This window comes from Cibotium barometz, chromosome 20, assembly GCF_041138505.1.
Source record: "Cibotium barometz isolate CiBa-2024 chromosome 20, ASM4113850v1, whole genome shotgun sequence".
In the NCBI taxonomy this organism is placed as follows: Eukaryota; Viridiplantae; Streptophyta; class Polypodiopsida; order Cyatheales; family Cibotiaceae; genus Cibotium; species Cibotium barometz.
In genome coordinates this window covers 59,056,453-59,072,432 of record NC_141065.1, presented here as the reverse complement: position 1 = coordinate 59,072,432, position 15,980 = coordinate 59,056,453, and the positions used below count along the sequence as shown (strand labels likewise).

The window sequence follows — 15,980 nt, the reverse complement described above, 5'->3', positions numbered from 1 at the left end:
ACGTCAGTTGGTTAAAGCCATATGCAGGTCCAATCCCTTCAGAAGTCAAAGACGAGGCGGAACCAGATATTATTGATGAAGCAAAAGTTATGGTTCCAGAACAGATCCTTTTGCGCCGTTTCAAGCATGGCTTAGGCCAAAGACAAAGACAGTTCCTCACGAAGTTTTAGGACCAAGGGACCCACGAAGCGGTATGGCTTGACGAAGACTTTTTCGAAGACTATCCGACGTTATTGACAGATTATTTGGAGGATATGCAACGTCCGTCAAGTTAAGCAGAAGGGGATGTCACGTGCATCCCGCACTTGGATGCCACGTAGACATTTCTGTACAGAAGGTGCAGGACCTGGGATGGTAAAGTGGTCCCATGTGAGTTGAGTCTGGGACGAACAGAGGATTGTTGAAAGTTGGAGCAGGTAACTATGTGGGGGAGGAATTTCAAAAACCAGCAGAGAGCTGTTGAGGTTGCAGAAAAGGCACCACTTAGCACTGTGCAATGGATTGTTTTCAGCATGCATGATCAAATGGCAAGACCCTATGTAGAGGAGCTACACAAAGCAGCAAGCTTGGGTTTGAGGCTTTTGGCCAAGCCTTCAAAGCTCCTTGCTAGTTGGACCTCATCAAGGCTAACTTGGAAGCTGCCATCACCTGCCTGTGCCATCTTTTGCAAAATGGAGGCATCAGGATCACGGCCAAACATGATTGTATGCAACACAAGCCTGGGCTCATGCTGCTTCATCTTCCGTACCATGTACACTGGATCACTCCCACCATTGTTGCCTCCATCACTTAAGAAAATGACAACTGGCCCTTTCTTATCCAACTCTGGCTGTTTCCTTGACTCCCCAAGTATCTGCTCCACCACCCCTAAACCTGAAGAATAGGTTGTCCCACCATCAGCCCTGTAGATCAACATCTTGTCCACCAATTGCTCACGCATGTAATTCAAATTAACAACAAGTCGGCCAACAGTGTCAAACAAGACCACAGATACCGAATCCCGAACTTGCATTCCCAGAGTTGCAAACATACGGGTCCTGATGAAGCGTATCACTGCCTCAAACACACAACCCAGCCTATTCATGTGTTTGCTTATTGTGAACTTTGCCATGCTGGGTTTAATGTCACTTGAACCCATGGAGGCAGATTTATCTATTACAAAGATCACACTCTGTGGTATGATACTAGAGTGATCACACGTGAAATGATGACCATCCTCTGTCACATATCCTCCTGACCCTGTCTGGAATGCACCTACCCGTGACACAGGCTCATGCCAGAGCTTCTCAGTGCAATAGGATCTAACTGTATTAGAACCTTGAGTGTGTTCATCAGAACGGCAGAAATGGTCACACACCGCAAAATTCCCTTGTTCTGACTCTTCACAAGGGTCCACAAACCTTACATATTCCCAGTAAGCTTTATGGGTCATCTCATCCAAGGGCACATCAACACCCAGACCTGAACACTGTGTCTTAGAATGCCTAGCTCCATCAAACAGCTTCTCTGTGCAGCAAACAGACATTCCATTTTTAGGACAGGGTGTTAGATGAGTATGACCCCTGCCCCTAACCTTGCAATGCATATTACACATCTCAGCAACACCCGACTCTCCTCTAGTATACTTCGTATCCAACAGGTCAATCTCCTCTACTTCAGACACAAACTTCATTTTCCTCATATTGCCATGGACTGTTTTGTGTAACCCTGCATGCCCATAAGGGAGATGGCAATAGTAGTCACAGGCTGGGCACCTGGTGTCACAGTAGTGCACAACATTGGCATTTGTAGAATGTACATGTTCTCCCTCGTGATGACGTTTGAATGGGGGGATCACGACGCAACAGCCCTTCCGGTCTTCAATCTGCTCCGACACATACTCGTATTCAAAATTACTTCTTTTGCCATGGAAAGAGCGAGTCTGCTTTAAAAACTCAGTATGCACATAGCAAATTCCTGGAGACATACACTTGAGCGTACAAGGATGCTCGTTGGCACAGAAGTGTTCTGAACCAGATTCAAGCTGATGGAAATGATCTTGTGTCACACATTGGCGGGTGCACCCCTCCATTGAGCATTGCATGGGGCAAAACTTCTCATGGCAAGCATGCCTCTGATGCTCACCTAACTCAAACGGGACAACACATGCATTGTGACAGTGCGATAACGAGAACGCTGCAATCTCTATTTCGCCACAATACATGGTAGTCAGAAAGTTTTCAGCTTTGCTGCACATATGATTTATTTTCGCAAAGAACTCTGATTTCAGGTCTTCTACATCTGATGCATCCACATCCTTTATGGCCATGTAGAAGAGCCCCTTGAAGAGCTTTTCATCAGGCTTGACCAGGCTGACACCATCTTTAAATCGCTGGAAAATAGCCTCCGTCTCTTTGTCCAAGTGGAAATCCTGCAGCATGCAAGAAAGTTTAAGAGCAAGCTTAATGTCAGAAAAAAAGCTCAAAGACATTCTCAAGCATCATTAGTGGCAAAACTGGTCATTTTCTTCGTGTAAAAAGGGAAAAAGAAGAGAGGTGCTCTAGTCAACGTGTGTAAGATTAAAGTGACAGAGAAAGCTCAAAGACATTCTCAAGCATCATTAGAGGCAAAACTGGTCATTTTCTTGTAACTGTAAAAAGGGAAAAAGAACAGGTCTGCTCTGGCCAACGTGTGCAACACCCTTGCCAAAACCACCTGGATGACGGTGTTATTCACCCTTGCCAAAAACCATCTGGATAACCAGCCCTTGCAAGTAAGCAATGAGTGGGGTGAATGAAATGGTGTACTGCATAGCAAGAGGGCTTAACAAGGAAAAAGGAACGAAATCAAATTACCTTCTTGTTAAAAATGGTGATGTTACTTATAGCTGCATTCAAAATAGACAGAAGCATGTCTTCCTGTTCACTTCGCTCAAAGCTTCCCAGACCTTCAAAGTCAAGCAGGACATAAAGGCAATCAGGTTCACACCTTAGAGTCATCCACACACCATCTGTACATCTACCTCCAGCCACATCAAGCAAACCCCCAGCAAGGTGATTGAGAAGGTACGACTTTCCACTGCTTTGCTTGCCCATTGACGATTACTTTCACGTCTCCTTTCCAGCTTGCGAACACTTGGTCGTAAAGGCCAAATCGAAGTATTGAGGCAAGAGATACAGCATCAGAGTAATCAGCATCTGCTGGAATCTGTAGGACATTGACCAGTGGTTTCAATGTATTGTTTTCTGCTCTTGCAATCTGGAGAGGAACCAAGCACAACAGTTTTTGAATCCATCCTCCCATGCAGTTAGGAACACATCTGCAAGTAGCTATATTCATGGATGGGGACTCGTCCAGGTGCCAGCAATCATCAAAACTTTCAAAAGAAACATTCAACTGCAGAATCTCAGTGAACACTTTGCCTTTCTCTTTTAGTTGCTGTAGAGATGAAGCAATGTGCTCTTCACATTTTCTCTTTGCCTGGCTATTCTCCCACTGTTGACACGGAGGGTTGAGCAAGACGCGTAGCCAAACACTCCTACCTCCAGAGCAAAGTGGAGGACTAGTTGCATACTTGTCAAATATATGGAAAATGTCACCTAAGGCTGGGATGCTAGAAGATTTAGCTTCATGTCTGGCATCATGCTCACTTGGATCCAGAAATAGCTTATGACTGACCTTTTGAAGCTGAAAGGTCTGATGAGCAGAAGAGACCTCCAGGACATGAGACAGCAGAACTGATTTGTCATCCTTAGAAGAGATGAAGACAAGGTGCATTTGTGACCCAAAATACTTACACTCTGCTTGCATATGCTCCAAACTCTTCACGTGTATTGAGTCTACTGGCAGGCATTTGAGAAGGCTGAGAGAATCATCCAGCAAGTATACATAGGCTGAAACTGGGGAGTACATGCAAGGATCCTCTGTTTCTACCGTGTCAAATCCATGGTCTTCATCATTGCCATCCTCCTGACTTCCATTTGTGTTGCTCTGATCTGTAAAAATAATTAAGCACGAAGAATCAGGTGTAATGCAGGCTTTGATGAATGGATATGGTAGGGTGACATGATTTGGCCTCATCATGGAAGATGCCAACTCACATATGCGCAACCTGTTCTGATCATCCACTAGCAAAAGCTCTCGTTTTCCTGGCATTGCTTCCATCCAGAGAATGTTGCTGCTGCCTGAATACTGCGATAGCTGTATGTCCACTCCAGTCCAGTCTGTGGACTGAAATGACTCATCAAAGCGGAAGACTTGTATACTGCAACCGTGCCTATCATACATTGCCATGAGCCGTGATGCCTCATCAAATGCCCACAGGTCTAACCCTCTTTTGAATTCCTTGATTGGATTTCTTCCCTCCATGGACACTCCAAGCCTTGGGCAGTGATACACATGTAGATAGGATCTATCATTTCCCTCTACAAACACTAAGACTTGGCCTGATTTAGCAATTACCACTCTAGACAGACTCTCCAGTCTTGGATTCAGAGTGACAAGATTTATAGAATTGCTGCACACAGAATTACTTGGCCAGAAGAAGGATCTCTCAACACTTCATCCAAGTCTGACTTCTTTGGCACCATCTCAATGGCCCTCCAGGTGAGGGTCTCTGTTTCCAACTCTTCAAATGAATACTTGATTGTCAACTTGGTGTCTGCATGGAGCAGACGTCCAAAGAAGTTGCGATAGTGCTCAACCCGTGTCAATCAAAGCTTCGGTGTATTATCTCTCTGGGTAGCATCACCTGTCACTTGGGTAGTGGATTTCATGTCTGTGAGTAGGTTCTTTTTCTCAGTCTCAAGGGCTTGTTTCACACTAGCGCATTCTTGTTGGAGATCTTTCCGCACCCTCTCTCTTAGTGCAGGATGAATTTCCTTTCTTATGAAGTCATCAACTCCCATCCATACCTTCTGACGAGCCGCTTTGTAAATCCGTGCACACGTTGCAGCTGCCTGTTCGTGAATAAATACGGAATGATCTCTGCGCTCTGAAAGGAACTCAACCAATAATGATGCAGCTTCATTGGACAGAAAACTTGTCCATGTCTTTACTGGCTCTTCCTTGAGGAGTTTCTCAAGCAGTTTCTCATCAAAGGTTTTGCTGTCCTTGCCTAAGAAGCAACTTGCAGTTGTGGCTTTCTTGAAGAGAGACATAACTTTGCCATCACAAAATGCATGCAGCCACGCTTCCATTCCTGAAGCTCCATCATCAAGCGGCCTTTTAGTGTCACGTGCATCCCGCACTTGGATGCCACGTAGACATTTCTGTACAGAAGGTGCAGGACCTGGGATGGTGAACTGGTCCCATGTGAGCCCAGTCCGGGACGAGTCAGCCAGGGATCCATCTCAGTCGTCCGAGGTCAGGTCTGCATTGTCTTGCACATGAGTCCAAGGTCAGGTGTGCACAGTCCTACACATGAAACAGTGCCAGTCCGCGCTGTGAGTCTCCCTCTGGAATGATGTCAGATGTTCTGTGTATCTAGTTTGCAACTGGATGCCAGACCTCTGTAGGCATGTAGGTTTGCATGTAGAGATGGGGCCAGCCCATAGGGCTACCCCAGTGCGAAGATTTGCACTTGCACTCTTAGTGTGGGCATGGGGGAGGTGTAGAACCACCCCCAAGGGGCCAGGAGGGCCCAAGCTGTGCCCACCAGCCAAGGCATGGGCTGGAAGGGCTGTCGGCCAGCCCTAGGGCTGCTGGACAGGCAGCCGACAGGGTTAGAAACCCTACCCAGCAGGTCAGGCCAGGTGTAGGGGCAGTCCCACACCCATGCGCAGATGTGCCCAGCAGCCAGGAGCTGTCCCAGAAGGTATGCGCAGCTTGACACTGTCCCTGCAGTGGCCAGCAAGCTGCCTAGTGTGAAAGCACCATATAGAATATAGTGTGAAAGCATTTTAGTGAAAAGGACCCAGTCGTGGAGCTTTATGAAGCTGGCCGACTGGATGCAAAAGGGAGTATAAATACTCCAGCCTAGAATCATTGAAGTCATCTCATAATTCACCAAGTGCATCAAGCAAACAAGGGCCAGGACAGCCAAGAGGTTGCTAACGCAAAGGGGTGAAGGACTGAAGGTCAAGGGCAGGTTTTCCAGCAAGAAAAGGTCAAGTTTCTGTATTTGTTTTCAGATTTACATCATTCTAATAAAGCAAATACACCATCCGTGGTGGGGGCCCTACAGAGGGTAATTGGGACCCAATACTGTGTCCTCTCCATCTCCCCCTTCTCTCTCTATTTTCTGCACATCTCCTTTCAGTTTGTGCGTTAATTCCGTCGCGAAAAGAGTGCTGATTTCTGAGTTCTGAAGTACCGATCCTTCTCCGAAGCTTCCGCATATTACAGTGGTATCAGAGCTCACTTCAAGGACAAAGATTTAGCAAAGAAAACCAGAAAGATTTTTTTTCTCGCTCGTGTGGTTGGTTTTTAGACGCCGGTGGACTACCCCTTTCGGAGTGACTCCTGTCCCTCAAAGGACGGTTGGTTTTTAGCCTCCGGAAGTCTCCCACATAGATAGTGGATGATCAGATTGCGTTCCGGAAAGGAATTGCATTTTCCCGCTATGGCGAGTTTCGGCGACGAGAGAGAACCAGAACCATGGGACCAGAGTGCACCAGGCAGCCCAGCTAGGGCACCCGGCTTGAGTGTCACAGACATGTTCCAGCAGATGATGCGAGCAATCACAAACCAGACAACCAAGTTGGATGAGCAGAAGGCGCGGATTTTGGCTCTGGAGGAGCGTTCTCGCTCTCCAGCGTCGCGTTTTCCATCTCCTCCTCCCTCTCCTTCCGTATCCCAGATACCAGATCCTCGTCACAGGGACCCTCTCGCGGGGTCACAGCCGCAGCCAAGCTCCTTGCTTGAGATGCAGATGCGTGCATTGGAGATTCGACAACGAGAAGACGACGCCATGCGACAAGTGGAACACGAGCGTTACCTCAAAGCTTTGGACGCCAGATTGACACCGGCGGCGCCCTCGAATCATTTTCCCGAGAAAATGAATTTCAGTAAGTATAATGGTAAACTCGATCCCACTACTCTTTATTCATGGTTACATCAATTTGAAGCTTACTTTGCCGCAGTTAGGAAAACAGATATTGACAAAGTGATCTTAGCTAGTTGGTACTTGGAAGGTGAGGCCATTCCTTGGTGGACTCAGTGGGCTCATGCCCACACCAGAGCAGGTATGGCAGCTTATGTGTGGGACAAATTCGTCCGCGACCTTAAGCAGCGGTTTCTACCGCCCCACTACCTTGAGCGACTCGAAGACGAGTTCAGGGGAGCGCGTCAGAACGCGCAACCAGTCCTTCAGTTTGCCAATAAAATTTCGACCTTGTGTCTGCAATTAGGCTTATCTGATACGGACAAGAAAGGGTAGTTTTTGTATGGCCTAGACACGCAAATCCAATGGGAGGTGCGTATGTTTAGGCCAGCCACCTTTGAGGACGCACTCTCGCTTGCGCAGAGTGCAGAAATGAAACACAATGGTGGCAAGCCCAAGACTTCCCAGCCGGCTTCTCCCAAGGCTAACGCCTCGGGGGGCAAAAGCTAGAACCAGACGGGGTCTTCCCCAGGACAGAGCCCGGGAGCCTCTGGCTCCAAGAACTCGAACAATGCGTCTAAGCTTACTCCAGACCAGAAAGCGGAGGCAGGCAAGACAGGTGGCAAGTTGAGTGCTGAGGAGCTTTCTCAGTACAGGAAGGAGGGTAGATGTTACTTTTGTTACACAAAAGGACATACTTCTCGGGATTGTTCGAAGAAGCCTCCAAAGGCCGCCACCGCCTCCACAGCTTCCGTGGTGAGCACAGCTCCCACACAGACCCCAGCGGCTACCCCTAGTTCTTCAACCCCCGGTACTTCAGTTGGAGCAATTATTAGCCGGGAGCTCGAAGATAAGCAGAAGGGCGCCCATGACCAGGAGTATGAGCGCAACGAATTGCTCAAGTCCTTTGGCTACATAGGTGGCCAGAGAGTCGTTGTCTTGTTTGACAGCGGCAGCACGGAGGATGTGATCACGGAAGAGGCCGCTAGGCGTGCCCGTTTCGAGCTGACTCCGGTGGACAAACAAGTTGAGGGTTTTAGCACAGGTATGACAACGAGCGTCAAGTATGAAGCTCTAGGTGCTAAGTTAGTGATTCAGGGCATAGAGTTTGTGCGTGACTTTATGGTTGCTCCTCTTGTAGGAGCAGACATAATTTTGGGTATCCAGTGGTTTCACAAGTTTCTTCCTGATGTCAAGTGGGACAAGCACACGTTCCAGATTGATCGGAATGTGTCAAACACCCCGGTGACCATTAAGTGTGAGCTAGGTATTCCAAACTTTCCACTCATAAGCCACTTGCAGGCTAAGCGAGCAGTCAGGAAAGGCGCACAGTGTGCGATGATTTACATCCAGACAGCCCAGATGGTAGCCAGTGCTTCCGAGAAGTACTCGGTTCTCCATGAAAAGTTCCAGAAGATTTTTCTTCGGGACAGTCTCCCTCCCCAGCTCCCCCCGTCCAGACCGAAGGATCACAAGATTGACCTCCTCTCACGCTCGGAACCCCCGAGCAAGTTTCCGTATCGCCTTTCTAAGGCAATGGAATCGGAGTTGGACGGCCAACTCCAAGAATTGTTGCAAGCTGGCTTCATCCGCCCCAGCGTGTCGCCATTTGCAGCACCGATCTTGTTTGTCAAGAAGAAAGATGGGTCTTCTCGGTTGTGTGTCGATTATCGTGCACTCAACAAGCTGACTATCAAGAGCAGATTCCCGATGCCTCGAATTGACTATATTCTCGAGAGGCTGAATGGAGCTAAGGTGTTCTCTAAATTGGATTTAAAGAGTGGGTACCACCAGGTACGGATTGTAGAGGGGGACATCCCCAAGACAGCCTTCCGTACAAAATGGGCCCACTATGAATTTGTGGTCATGCCATTTGGTTTGACGAACGCCCCAGCTACATTTAACCGCATGATGATGCGTATTTTCCGGGAGTTGATTGGAGTGTGTGTGTTCATATTTCTGGACGACATACTCATATTTTCAGCTACAGTTGAGCAGCATGACATTGATGTGGAGAAAGTCCTTAAGTTGCTGGAAAGCAACGAGACTATGCACGATGTATTTCATGTCAGTTGGTTAAAGCCATATGCAGGTCCACCCCCTTCAGAGGTCAAAGACAAAGCGGAACCAAACATTATTGATGAAGCAGAAGTGATGGTTCCAGAACAAATCCTTCTGCACCGTTTCAAGCATGGCTCAGGCCGAAGACTACGACAGTTTCTCACGAAGTTTCAAGACCGAGGAACTCATGAAGCGGTATGGCTCGACAAAGAATTTTTCGAAGACTATCCGGCATTATTGACGGATTATTTGGAGGCTATGCAGCTTCCATCAAGTTAAGCAGAAGGGGATGTCACGTGCATCCCGCACTTGGATGCCACGTAGACATTTCTGTACAGAAGGTGCAGAACCTGGGATGGTGAACTGGTCCCATGTGAGCCCAGTCCGGGACGAGTCAGCCAGGGATCCATCTCAGTCGTCCGAGGTCAGGTGTGCATTGTCCTGCACATGAGTCCAAGGTCAGGTGTGCAGCACATGAAACAGTGCCAGTCCGCGCTGTGAGTCTCCCTCTGGAATGATGTCAGATGTTCTGTGTATCTAGTTTGCAACTGGATGCCAGACCTTTGTAGGCATGTAGGTTTGCATGTAGAGATGGGGCCAGCCCATAGGGCTACCCCAGTGCGAAGATTTGCACTTGCACTCTTAGTGTGGGCATGGGGGAGGTGTAGAACCACCCCCAAGGGGCCAGGAGGGCCCAAGCTATGCCCACCAGCCAAGGCATGGGCTGGAAGGGCTGTCGGCCAGCCCTAGGGCTGCTGGACAGGCAGCCGACAGGGTTAGAAACCCTACCCAGCAGGTCAGGCCAGGTGTAGGGGCAGTCCCACACCCATGCGCAGATGTGCCCAGCAGCCAGGAGCTGTCCCAGAAGGTATGCGCAGCTTGACACTGTCCCTGCAGTGGCCAGCAAGCTGCCTAGTGTGAAAGCACCATATAGAATATAGTGTGAAAGCATTTTAGTGAAAAGGACCCAGTCGTGGAGCTTTATGAAGCTGGCCGACTGGATGCAAAAGGGAGTATAAATACTCCAGCCTAGAATCATTGAAGTCATCTCATAATTCACCAAGTGCATCAAGCAAACAAGGGCCAGGACAGCCAAGAGGTTGCTAACGCAAAGGGGTGAAGGACTGAAGGTCAAGGGCAGGTTTTCCAGCCAAGAAAAGGTCAAGTTTCTGTATTTGTTTTCAGATTTACATCATTCTAATAAAGCAAATACACCATCCGTGGTGGGGGCCCTACAGAGGGTAATTGGGACCCAATACTGTGTCCTCTCCATCTCCCCCTTCTCTCTCTATTTTCTGCACATCTCCTTTCAGTTTGTGCGTTAATTCCGTCGCGAAAAGAGTGCTGATTTCTGAGTTTTGAAGTACCGATCCTTCTCCGAAGCTTCCGCATATTACAGATAGAAACAAGCTCACCCCCCTTTTTATTGGGCAGTATAGTCATCAGAAGCTTTGTATCTCCATTCAGGATTACTGGCTCCTGTCTGGGAGAAGTCTTCTCAGCGTCTAATTTTGAGAAAAAGGCCCTGCACTCTTGAGTGCAAGGACCATCAACCTCAGCACTCCTCCCTCCAGTAAGAGTCACTTCCTGGCCAAAGCAGATGGGAGCAGCTGCCACAAGGCCGTGCGCTTCAAACTTGATTGAAAAAGCGGTAGGTGTGCAGTTGTGGCCAGTGCTAACCTCCACTTGTGAGCCAGCAAAAAGGAACCTTTGATCTAGACTATGATGGTCCCTCCATATGCCACATAGTTCACATTCAAACTCAAGAAGTGCTTTCATCAAATTGGCGTCTGCTGATGATGCATGTACCTCCCCAGTGGAGCCCTGATCTGAGTCTTCTGTTTTTGCTTTGTTGCTTAAGTTGGCGTCTGCTGATGATGCATGTACCTCCCCAGTGGACCCCTGATCTGAGTCTTCTGTCTTTTCTTTGTTGCTTAAATTGGCGTCTGCTAATGATGCATGTACCTCCCCAGTGGACCCCTGATCTGAGTCTTTCTTTTCTTTGTTGCTTTGATCTTCGCTCTCATGTACCAAGCTCTCTTCCCATGGGTGCTTGTGCAGAAGGTAGAATTCCAAAGCCTGCCTAAATACTTTTGTCAAATCTCCCTTCTTGTTCTTCAAGATAGATTCTATAGATTGAAATCTTTTTGTGGAGTCTTCTTGCCTCTGAAGGGGAGAAACAGTTAGGGTTAGAGTTCATTCATGGGAGACATACACAGAGAAGCAAGGGAGAGAGAGAGAGAGAGTTGTGGGGATAAGTCAACTCATCAAGTATGAGTGTGTGACTCCCCTATCACACATGTATATTGCACTAGTACACATAGTGCACTTAGTACATTAAAAGTACTAAGTGTACTATGTACTATAACTTATGGGCTTGTACACACTATAAGGGTGGGCATAACGCCTTTACCCCAACAACCTCCCACTTAAAGGCAAAGTGCCCTTAAATGAAGGAAAAGAAAAATCAGCATGTACATGATAATATACAAGGCCATATCAAGGCTGAAAATGGCCTCATCCAATGCCCATCAAGTGTCTGCAATGAGCAAACCGCTCCGGAGGCAAACTCTTCGTCAACAGATCAGCCGGGTTGTCATCCGTGTGAATCTTAACAAGCTGAATTTGCTTGTTCTCTATCACCTCTCTGATGAAGTGATACTTCACATCCACATGCTTCGTCTTTGCATGAAAGACAGGGTTCTTTGCCAACTGGATGGCACTCTGACTGTCACAATGCAACAATGGAATATCCCCTGTATAACCCAAATCAACCACTAACCGAGATAGCCATAATGCCTCCTTGCAAGCCTCTGTGGCTGCAATATACTCGGCCTCTGTAGTAGATAAGGCAGTGCACTTCTGCATCCTGGATATCCATGACACAGCACCTCCTGTGAATGTAAACACATAACCGGTAGTAGACTTCCGGTTATCTGGATGACCGGCATAATCCGAATCCGTGTAACCATGCACTAATGCATCCTGTTTGCCAAAGCAAAGCCCTTCAGGTATCTCATGACACCTTTTACTGCTTCCCAATGCTTCTTGCCAGGGTTGGCCATGTATCTAGAAACCACTCCCACTGCAAATGCAATGTCCGGCCTAGTAGCAACCATGGCATACATGAGACTGCCACAAGCTGAAGCATACGGAATCTTGGCCATATCAGCCCTGTCTCTATCTGACTGTGGGCTGTCCATAGCACTGAGTTTCACATATGGAGGCAAAGGAGTACTAGCTTTCTTCCCCCCGTCCATATTGAACCTCTGCAAGACTTTGCCAATGTATTCCTTCTGAGACAAATACAACACATGCTGATTTCTGTCCCGAAGTATCCGCATACCCAAAATGTGATTTGCATCACCCAAATCCTTCATATCAAAGGTTTCATGCAGCCTCTTCTTCAAAGCATCCATCTCTTTACGAGATTTCCCGGCAATCAACATATCATCAACATACAAAATGAGAATCAATAGACTGCCATCCAAAGCTTTTTTGGTGTACAAGCAGTGATCTATGTCACTTCTCCTGAATTTCTGTGATTTCATGAATGTATCAAATTTATGATACCATTCTCTTGGTGCCTGTTTGAGCCCATAAAGACTCTTTTTCAGCTTGCATACAAGCTTCTCCTTTCCACTTACTGCATAACCCTCTGGCTGCTGCATATATATCTCCTCATGGAGATCACCGTGAAGAAAAGCAGTCTTCACATCCATCTGAATCAAGTCCAGATCATCATGCGCAACCAAAGCCAACACAGCTCTAAGTGTGGTCATTTTGACCACTGGAGAGAAGATCTCATCAAAGTCCACACCATATTCTTGCTTGAAGCCCTTAGCCACTAACCTGGCTTTGTATCTTGGCTTTGCATCTGGTGCAACTTTGAGCCTGTATACCCACTTGCATGGCAAAACCTTCTTGCCTGCAGGCAAATGCACCAACTTCCATGTTCCGTTTTTGTGCAGAGAATCCATCTCTGACTTCATGGCACGCTCCCATAGAGCCTTGTCTGCCCTCTGTAAAGCCTCCTTGTAACACGAGGGCTCCCCACAGTCAGTAAGCATCAAGTAGTCAACCCCTGGAACAAACCTGTCAGGGGCTCTGGAGGGTCTTGTGGACCTCCGTACCCAATGACCATCATTTGGCAGGTTGCTGTCCAGCCTGCATATCACCCATTGGTGGCTCCTGTTCCATGCCATAAGGCTGAAATATCATGCCCGGTATCTCCTCCAACTGTGGTATATCCATAGGGATATCTTCTGCCATATCTGGCTGTCCATTTGGACCATTTTCAGCACCATTTAAGGGCTGGTTTTCCTGCTGTAATGGCTGATTTACAGCCCTTTGTTGTTGTCCATGATGTCCATCATCATCAAAGATGACTCTGCCAGGCTCCTGTTGCCTTGCAGGCTCCTTATACATGCATGTTTCATCAAAAATGACATCATTGCTGCGTATGATCTTTCTATTCATGGGATCCCAAAGTCTATATGCATTTGTGAGACTTAGGATCAAGTTTGGTGCGCATTTCCTTGCGTATGTGCACGTACGCAACGCAACCAAACACTCTCAAGTGCTTGTATGACGGAGGCTTCCCTGTCCATACTTCTTCTGGCACTTTCCCACCAAGCCTCGTGTTAGGTGACCTGTTTATAAGGTGAACGGCTGTCATAACAGCTTCAGCCCAAAAACCATGAGGTAATGCAGCATGTGACAACATAGAACGGACCTTCTCCTGAATGGTCCTGTTCATCCTCTCTGCTGTCCCGTTTTGTGGAGGATCATAAGGAGTAGAGAGCTCCCTCTTGATGCCTTTAGCATCACAAAAGTCCTGAAACTGTTTGGACATGTACTCTCCACCATTGTCGGAACGCAAAGCCTTCAGTGTTTTGCCAGTTTGATTCTCAACATGAGCAACAAACTTCTGAAACACTGAGAATGTATCACTCTTCAAACGAAGAGGATAAACCCACACCTTGCGTGTGGCATCATCTATAAAAGACACAAAGTATTTTGCCCCTCCCAAAGAAAGCTGAGGCATCTCACATACATCTGTATGCACAAGCTCTAACTGAGCATCTTTCTGTCCAAGAGCTTTCTTGTGGGGGCACTGTAGTTGCCTACCATATATACAATGCTCACAAAACTGAAAACTTGAAAACTTTAGAGAAGGCAAGTAACCCAAACGAGACAATTGCTCCATTCCCTTGACACTCATGTGTCCCAACCGGCTATGCCACATAGAAATTTCCGGCAGCTCGGTTGCATTTACATTAGCATGGTGACAAACACCTGCATGCATGAAATAAAGAGTGTCCACCTTAGAGCCTCTGGCAACAACCAGTGAGCCCTTACTAATCTTCCACTTTCCACTACCAAATGTGGTAACATAATCAGCATCATCAAGCTGTCCAGTAGAAAGCAGATTCTTCTTGATCTCAGGCACATGCCTGACATCATGGAGCATAAGCTGTGAGCCATTTGAAAACACAAGCCTCACCCGCTTCTCTTACTGCTGAAGAGTGGGAAGATATGGATGAGCTGGCAAGATCTACTATCATGTTGTCTGTGTCAGACTCATTACTTTTCAGCATTCGTGAAGAGAAGACAGCTTGGGGAATGTGGCAGAGATTGCAGGACTTGTATGCCCAACAGCCTCTGCTTCCACTCTTTCTCAGCTTCATGATACTTAGTCAACTCTTCTTGCTTGCCTAGCATCTCTAGGAGGAGCAGGAAGTGTGCATCTGGTAGCCGAGTGCAATCTACTGCAAAATCGTTAAATTTTGAAGTCATCAATGCTTTCAATCCATTCACTGTTTCTGTTTTGGACTCTACTCTAGAAACCAGCTTGCACGGATTGCGAGCACTATTAAGCACAACACACCTGTGGAGACCTTGAGAAAGCTGAAACCCCATTTTCTCACAAGAAGTAATGCCAGGCAACTGAATACTAAACCCCTTAAGCAACTTCAAATCATCCTCCGACTCCTTGCGCATGGAGATTTGTAACCTCTCAGTTCGTTGTTTTCTGGTGGGAAGACCAGTCACCGTCGAAATGGCCGTGTCTTCCACACTCTTGCCATCCACACAGACATATACTATCTCACACAGATCTACTAGGTACCTCACAAAGTTGCAGGACACATCTTTCCTGTTTGCCTCCGTAGGTTGCTGTTTAGCATCCCAGTAGAAGAGGCAAACCTTAGTAGGATCACCATATAGGCACGCATACAATCCCGGTTTCAGTTGGTTGGCATCCATGTGATCTACAAACTCTGACGGTGCAAGGCCCTCTTTCCTAAAGATTTTAGCCATGATGGCCTTGTCTCCATAGAACCCAACAACAGATGCTGGCATTGCATTCAAAGCATTGAAATCCAAATGGGCGACCTTTCCTTGCTTAAGTCCTGCAGAAGAGGCCACAAGAGAGTTGCACAGATCTGCAATTTGGCTCTCTGATACCTGCACCTTTTGAATAAAGCTGAGGTCTTGCTTGTCAGATACAAGTTCCATGAGATGGAAGGTGGTGCTCAGAGAAAACCAGCTATGGTGATTGTAAAAAGGAGGGTAGTAGTGTGATGGATTGGTACTGGACAAACCAGAAATGGAATCCAAGTTTGTGGTGATGTTGGCTTGGTTGGTGAGTCTATCTACTATCACATTAGAGCTAGCTGAGGATGCCCTCTTGCAAGGAACCATATCTTTTTCTTTCATTTCACAGCTAGCTGATTGGAACGCACCCTGTTCTCTGGGATGGGAGCAGCTGCATTCAGTTCTTTCTTCATCAATATTGAGCTGTGTTGAGCAGATTGCGCATTGCTGGGCACATCAACATACTCCATCCAGTCTTCAGAATCAAAGTTCTCCATATACCAGTCTCCAGAAGCACCAT

General features: G+C 47.3%; 1 protein-coding gene across 1 annotated transcript; it reads right to left on the bottom strand.

The window, feature by feature from the left end:
• Positions 1–332: 332 nt before the first annotated feature.
• Positions 333–15,354, bottom strand: LOC147628086 (uncharacterized). The gene is given in 6 exon segments (XM_086814307.1): positions 333–2,410; positions 2,835–3,081; positions 3,083–4,505; positions 4,508–5,318; positions 10,490–11,246; positions 14,745–15,354. Coding segments are annotated over 6 exon segments (5,718 nt in total). The 5' UTR covers positions 15,350–15,354; the 3' UTR covers positions 333–535.
• Between the last annotated feature and the right edge of the window lie 626 nt (positions 15,355–15,980).